General features: G+C 41.6%; 1 protein-coding gene and 1 pseudogene across 1 annotated transcript in view; both read right to left on the bottom strand.

Moving 5' to 3' along the window:
* Window positions 1-23: 23 nt before the first annotated feature.
* On the bottom strand, window positions 24-507 carry LOC119811447 (annotated as a pseudogene).
* Window positions 508-3,525: 3,018 nt separating this feature from the next.
* The window catches only part of Cpd (carboxypeptidase D), a 62,126-nt gene continuing 57,443 nt past the window's right edge, over window positions 3,526-8,208 (bottom strand). Inside the window, 1 exon segment of the mRNA XM_038327035.2 lies at window positions 3,526-7,412. Within this exon segment, the coding sequence (XP_038182963.1) occupies window positions 7,200-7,412 (213 nt within the window). The 3' untranslated portion in view covers window positions 3,526-7,199.

The raw sequence follows: 8,208 nt of genomic DNA, 5'->3' as shown, positions 1-8,208 counted from the left end.
AGGTCTTTTCTTTCTTTTGTACATCAGGCAGTGAATTTGTACAGAATGGGCTCCAGCAGCTCAGGCTCCTTCCTGTTAGTTCTCACAAAGTGTGCTTCTCTGGGTGGAGCAGGCTGGCACTTCAGCTGAACCCAGATGCCCTTCTCTTTGGCTTCTTTTCTTCCTGGTCATTCTCTTTCACCCGCTTCAGAAAGTTGTCTTTGCTCTTTGAGTGCCCGATGAGCTCAATCTGCATATTAATTCTCTGGCAAGAATCTTGCCCTTAACTTGCTTGTTTACAATGATGCCCACAGTATGCTGGGTAACACTGCAGACTCTTCCAGTTTTGCCATGGTAACATTTATGGGTCATTTCTTTTTGAACAGTGCTCATTCCCTTGATGTCTACAATATCACCTTTCTTGTAGATTCACATGTATGTGGCCAAAGGAACAACTCCATGTTTCCTAAAGGGCCCGGAGAACATATAGCGAGTCCCCCTCCTCTTTCCCTTTGTTATTTTGGTGAGTTATTGAAAGATAGCTGCCATGGCTGGAAGTCTCGCTCAAATTTCTTTTTTTTAATATTTATTTATTTTGCATACAATATTCTGTCTGTGTGTATGCCCGCAGGCCAGAAGAGGGCACCAGACCTCATTACAGATGGTTGTGAGCCACCATGTGGTTGCTGGGAATTGAACTCAGACCTATGGAAGAGCAGGCAGTGCTCTTAACCGCTAAGCCATCTCTCCAGCCCTCGCCTCAAATTTCTTAAGTCTCTAAGAATGTCTAACGTGTCCTCTCTTCTGGCCAAAACAACTCCCCAATTTTATTTTGTATCTTTTGTTCCAGAAGTTTCTTATTTTATAGTTTCTTGTGATAGTCTCCATTGACTATCTTTTGCTTCTTGATTTACAATATTTGATAATGCCAACACCTGAAAAAAGCAGAAGCTTTTCTATTTGTCCTTATGGTGGGAAAAAGTTGTGAGGTCCCCTCTGCCTCTATGATGGAGATACCTTCCAGAAACTGTGTTCTGCGTAGTTGGTCAGTTTCTAGGCATCCTACTTTATATGCCTGGTCCCTTCTCAAATACACCTCATTCAAGTCCTATTGAATAGAGCACAATACATAGTCCTTCCCTGGATCCTAACATCCACATCCTCCACATTAAGATTCAGCAGTCAATTCTGCATTCTCTTTGCAGCTTCTTGTATCTGAAACTCCTGAAGTTATTTCCCCAAAACCCAGCAGTCCTCTAATTCAGCCCATCACCATAGCCTGGCCATTCCTCACTCCTGCCACAGTCTGTCCTTAGGATTACGCTAGGTTCCTATGTCTTTCCATATCCTAAACAAAACCTGGCTGATGCAAGGGGCTCCTCCAGAAACAATGGTCATCACAAGTGACGGTGTGGTGCAGATGCTGGAGTCTTGGGAACTACCTGGAATGCTAACAGGTGGTGGTGGCTCAGGCTGAACAGGAACCCTGGGCCTTGTGCATGGTAGATCACTGCTTTGCGCTGAGCTATGTCCCGTCCCCAGCTCTAGCAGCCTAAACTTTCTCCACACCTTCTTCACTTTGGCCTCAACCTCAACACAATCCCAGACTAGGAACACTGTTATTATTTCTAAATGCTTCGAAATGTTCCACCGTAAATTCCGCTTATTTTCCACTACAGCTTGACTTTACTTTGTCAATTCGTAGTCTTCAATTTGAATACATGATTTGTGCTAAAGTTTGAGGCATCCATTCTTCCCTGCACCCCTGCCTTTGGAGATATGGGGTTTTACTATATAATCCAGGGTGGCCTCAAACTCATCAAGGTCAGCAGCAGCTCTGCCTGCTGAGGGCTGGGATTAACGGTGTGCACTATGCCCAGCCATACTATCACTTTAATCACCATGTTTGCCTTCAATCTATTCATGAAATTCGTGGCCTTTTGTCTTCAGTTCTTCTTCCAGGAGAGACGCAAAATTGCACTATACTCCTCCACACCTTACAATTTCCACTCTCCTCACTGAAGCCAACCTGCCGTTCTTGCTCATGCTCATTTGATTGTTTACACAGTAACAGGGAACCAAATTCCATCTGACCCTAGTCAAAAGTACAAAAGAAGTGGCATGCTGCTTTTGACCCATATACTGGCTAATGCAGGTGGAAGCTGTAATATTAAATGTCATGCTTTATCAGATTCCAATGCTTTTAAAGTTTTAGGTCACTAATGGAATAGTTATTTAAATTTATGATAAGTAATACAGAATCAGTAATAGAACTGGATTTTAAATGCAGGTGAGACTGAGATGTGCAGATCTGCATGCTGGCATTTACTCATAACTAAGAAGCATCGAGTGGTGATCACTGGATTCACAGTGGTGGTAACAGCTCCTAGACATCGAAGACAATCAGCAGATTGTGTTTATAAAGCCAACCAAAAGACTTCTTGATTCAGGTATGAAAAAAAATGGTAAAACTCAGGGCAGGACTTCAAGCAGTTAAACAAGCCTTTACCAAAGGAGAATATATACAACCTAATCTTACCTAAAGACAGTGTGGAGGCATCTAGAAGATTAAAACTTCTGTCATAATTTAGACCACCTACTGAACCACACAGTGAAGAAAGTTCCAGCAAATTTTCCTATCTAGATATGTTTTCTAAATTGGAAAGATGTCCTCTAAAAGATCTTTGTTCATATTGCTGAAAAAAAAAAAAGGATCAGGAAAGGAACAAATGAAGGCAAATAATACTCAGGAGTATTCAGTTTTGCGTCAAATATCATGCTAACGTGACCTCGTAACCCACACTACAGAAACTGAGACTCTGAGCCTGTTCTGAGATTTCTGCAATTCAAGACCACACTGCAAATGCATCAGTCACAGACTGGGCCAGGCTGAAACCTCTTCAGGACATCCTCAGGAGACTTTCTATTGAGAGATGCGAAATGCTACTTAAGCGTAGTTTATTGTCGTTTCCACCCCTCTAGGAGTTCCTTGTCAGCACAGCTCATGTTTATTATGTAAATCTGTTTCTCCCAACCCGTTTTAGGAGCAGCAGTATTGAAGAAACCTGTTAGATAACAAGGACACTGGATTCATCATTACCACACCCGACGTGCCAGGACAGGTTTATTCTAACTGGGCTTCACCTGGAACAGGGACAGTAATCTTAACAAACAAGTTTAACCACAGGTCTATAAATCTCTTGTGCCTTCCTGCTCCGAAGGATTAGCACACAGAATAGATGTGATGTGGGCGCAGTGTTAAACCTGGGCTGTTACTGTGTGTGTGCCACTGTGGAGTGGGCAAAGACATCATTCTAGGGGAGCTACATCTGTGCCTGCTGTGTGCTGCCGTTGCTCCTGAAACGTCTCTGTTTGTCCATTCAGATAGGCAGGAAACTCCCGGCATTCTGACTTTAGTACTATTTTTCTGCTTAAGTTAGGCAGAAACAACTTAACTTTAAAACTTTTAACATTAGAGCAGTAACTTTCTTTGGTCTATTGTTTTTGAGTAAAGATTATGAGACAACACACAAAGAAAGACAAACATCATAAAATAACTTTTATACAGGATTAGTAGATCTGTTTACATATAAAAAACAAAAGGACCTCATTACAGTTAGATTTCACCATAAATTAACACAGATTAATTTTAAAACTACTATTCAATTCTTTTAAAGTTCCTTTTAAAGTTTTCATTTTGAAGGCACAGTGCATGAAACTAAAACAAGACTGAAGCACTTAAGATGAAAGGGCGTTGGCATGTCACAGAATAGCTACGGGCAGTTTTGGAACTGGGAAGTATCATTCTGAAAAAGGCAGAGAGGTGGTGAAAAGAACATAAAAAATTCCATGTCATACCTCCAAAAAATCTGTAGCGCAGAATGTAGCTAGTACATTCATGGTACGCCATTGATAAACATCGTAACTGTCTATATTTACGTATTTTTTTATTCAGTTGCCTCAAAATGGTAACCTACTTTCAGATTTCCAAACCAACCAGGAGAGTATTCTAAGAACCATTAGTGAATTTTTTTTGCCATATATAAAGGAGAAGTGGGTATTGGGAGGGTTTTCTTCAAAAACTAGAAATCCAAATTCAATTGACATTAACCAAAGGCCCTAGTCACCCTCCTCGCTAACTACTATAATTAAAATAAACCAGAAACCTAAAGTTATCAACAAGTTGCTATACAGAAATATCATTGAATATTTAGCCATTAGTGGAATTTTAATAATAATAAAGAAAAAAATTGGGGGAAATGCTGGGCTGCTACCATAAAATAATCCCGCCAGACCCACAGTGCAGGACACCATGACATATTCATAACCAAGAAGCTCCTGAGAGAACAGGGACAGACCTGGCACAAGTGTGAGTATGACAAGACAATAAACCTATTTGATGCTGGGAATAAATTGAAATAAACGGAGTAGGGAGTCTCGGTTACTGGTAACCTGGTGCTAGCTCAAAAAAACACAGGCAAGTTTCAGACATAAGCACTACCTTTTTATTGTTCCACTCATATTAGTTTAAATTTAATATTCACTAATTCAGCAAATCTCATCAGATGAAATCACCAAAGATTAACCAAGCACACTGAGCCAAAAATACAATGTTTCCTTCCTCAAGGCTGATAAGAGTCCCAAAGCCAGTTCCCTTTAGTGAGGAAAGCAAGTCCTCTCCACTGGGTCAGATCCCAGCACCACCCAGAGTTCCACCAGTGCTCCAAAGGCTTGCCAGTCTTTATGGGTACACGTGCATCCTCACAGGCAGACACTTCAAACATTACCTACCAATCGTGTTGCTTTGTTAAGAAGCAGGGAGTGAAGAAGGCTTAAATTCCTCACGAGGACAAACACTGCCTGCGAGCAGAGGAAAGGCACATCTCAGACTGGGCAAAGGTCCTAATACTGTGACACTTAAAGGGTCCATGACTCTAAAGAAATGGAGTCTCCAGGAGAAACACTGACGGAATGCATCCCCATCCCATATGGCTTCAGTGCCCTTTGCTGCCAAATGGTCCAAGATTAGATTAGAGCCACACATAAAGGAAGGCAGGACTAAGAACACAGTCTTAATAGTCATGGATCGTGTACATTCATGTTCATGGGTAACAGAGGATGGGGAGGGCTGGTTTTCCAGCTCAATGCATTAGAAGCTCAAGACTTGAAACTTAGAGCAGAATTTGGATTTCATTTAAGGAAAAAATGACCAAGACAACTATTCTGTATATTCATCTCTAAAAATTTCATACATACTTTAAAAGGCATGGCCTCCACTTGCTGTGATGTACTGTTAAAGACACACTTAATTCCAGAGAACACGTGGAAAGGTATCTTAGTGAACACCAGGCTAGTAAAGCAAAGACTGCCACGTGAACTTGGTTTCTAGCTGTAATGTCCCAAGCAGGGCCCAGCCATAAGCCCCTATTGGTTTTCTGACTTGGCACTTTTAAAAAATAAAGCTGAAAAAGCATTATACATCATTTAGAAAACACAAAGTGTTATTAGAAGTGAAACTATAAAAGAAATGTGCCCTTCATTCTTCCATGTTCACTTCCATGAACTGTTCTGCTCAGGTGGCAAAACAAGGATTCAGTTCTGCTGATGCCATCACCGATTCCAGCGTGGCTGAACCTAAGCTACCTCAGTGACCACAGCTAACGAATATCATGATCTCATCATACCCTTCCACTACCCGAGATCTCGACTTCATACAGCCACTTGGATGCATTCCTCACAAAGCATGGTTGAGTGACCCAGGTGAGCTGAGGCTTTTGGGGTAATGGATACATTAATGGGATGAATACAGTTTGAAAGGTAAGAGCTAGATTTTTGATCCCCTGATTTAGTACAAGTTCAGCACAAACCTGGCCATTAAACAATTCAAAGATATTAAACTGTTACGTCATTGGTAAGACTCACACTCACAAAAAGCATCATTCCACTGAACAGCATTAAGAGACACCATAAATTGCAAATCTTTCAGGCCTTCGCCTGACTACAGTGAAGGGGACACCTTCACACCACTGTCCCATCAAACGGCAGTCCTTTAGTTGACTTTCTTAAATGGAGGGAGCCATACTTAAAAGCTTTGAGCTGAAAGTTTTAACATAATTGCTTGATTAAAAAAAGACTGTCAAAGGAATTGTTAAGGACTGGCAGAGGCCTGCATACACAGGCCACGGCATTTCCATAACAGTATGCCATCACAGGGTGAAGGCTTGGTCTGGAGCATCAAGTGTAGACATTATGGATCCAAATGTATTAAGAGTGTATAAGTAGGTCTCTTCCATTCATAGATATTTTCATCAATAAATTCAGGACCTTCAGGTGTGGAATCATCTGGAAACTGTAGGTGTGTAACACGGAAAGGGCTGAGATTTAGGAAACACTAAGGAACAGGCATCCCTAGAAGAGCGAGTGCTTCACAGATAAAGCAGCAGCACCTGTGGGTTTTCCCGAGTTAAGACAGGCAAGTCCTCACTTCTGCTCCATCTCCCTCTCACCTCTACTCACGGGGACCCCTGGTGTCTCCACACAGCCAACAGTGAGCTCCCCCTAAGACGAGGCTATTTAGAGCTTGATAAACCTTACAAGAGAGGTAGTAAAATCCTGCTTACAGCACAGCCTACCAGTTCTGATCCAGCTTGGAAACAGGTAGAAAGACAAAATACGGAAGCTCGTTTATTCCGCTTTCTAATGTCATATATGTTAAAGAATCACCCAGCCTCCATTACCTGAATAAGAGAAACCCCAGCGTATTTGCTAACTGGAGAGAGAACAAACGCCTCAATAGAGGAGAGAAGCTTGAGGTTTAAAGCTTTATGTCAGAGTCTGACTGGTGTCCCTGCCTTAATGTTTCTAGATTCTTTTGGCCTTTAAAGTAAATAGAAACAAAACTGAAGCCACTAGTAAACACCTGCTGAGCTAACACAATGTCCACTAGATGGCTTTATGCTGTTACTATCTAAGCTCTGAACAGCTCATCTTAGAGTTAAAAAGGAAACAAAAGTGGCCTGTCCCCATTTTCTGCTGCATAAATAGAAATCAGATTTTAGAAAAGGTTTAGAGTTCTTTAAGGAAGGGAAGTTCAAATCTGCCTGTGATATTCACTTCCCAAAGCTCTTTGAAGAAGGAATCTCTCTTCTTACTGCAGTGTCTCCCAAGAGGAGCTGTCATTTTGCTTGTGCTTATGCAGGGAGATATGCAAAACGTGGTTTTCAATGTTTGCTAGAATATAATGTTTCCTCCTCTGTGTCCGTTTCATCCTGGAACTCATGGCTTAGGAGGGACTTCTTGGAGCCAGTGGACATCATGCGAATTTCATCTTCATACTCATCATGATGCTGCCGTAGCCGATGGAAGCCATCTTTGTGTCTGTTAGACTTGATGGAGCAGATACACCAAATGATGCAGGCTGTTAGGAATCAATGCTGACATTGGTGGCACCTGTCCGACAAGACCACATGGGATGTTATGAACAAGCAACGACTTCCAATGGCACTTTTTAGTCTGTTATCTACTTTAATTTCATGCAGTTGTTAAGAGCAATTTGCTTGGTCTGGAGATGTTCTTTTGTGGTAGACTGCTTGAATCTCTAGTATCTCAACAGAATCACCCCCCATTACCCTAGGAGCAGCGCATGTACAAGTCTGCAAGCTAGAAAACAATAAGCAAACCCAGCAAGAATCAAAGCCCAACACCACTACATTTCTACTACCTGAAGAGAATTTCTAATTACTTTAATGCTGTTTTCCCAGATCTTCTTTCCTTTTCTTTTCTTTTTTTCCTGTGCTGGACTTGATCCTAGGGCAAGCTCCTCACTATTGAGCTGCACTCTCAGCTCCCCAGATTGTTCTTTCTTTCTTTTTTTAACTTAAAAAAAGTTCAGTTACATTTTGTTTACTTATATTGTGTGCATGCACATGTGTGCACACATGCATGCATATAGAGGTCAGAGAACAATGTAAGCATTGGTTCTCTCTAATGTGGGCTTCTGGGATTGAACTTAGGTCATCAGGCTGTGCAGCAAGAGCTTCTCCCCACTAAGCCCTCTCAATGGCATTTGTTTACTTAGACCTCACTGTACCTCAGCCTGAGACTTGCTATGTAGACCTGACTGGACTCTAACTTGCAGTGATCCTTCTGCCTTAAGCTCTCTTTTAAACTTATATACAAGGTCACCAACACAACATCCTTAGGAACAACAACCGAAAAATAATAGTCACG

Source organism: Arvicola amphibius, chromosome 4, assembly GCF_903992535.2.
Source record: "Arvicola amphibius chromosome 4, mArvAmp1.2, whole genome shotgun sequence".
NCBI classification, from domain to species: Eukaryota; Metazoa; Chordata; class Mammalia; order Rodentia; family Cricetidae; genus Arvicola; species Arvicola amphibius.
The sequence above is the reverse complement of the archived record's forward strand: the minus strand, read 5'-3'. Positions and strand labels throughout refer to the sequence as shown.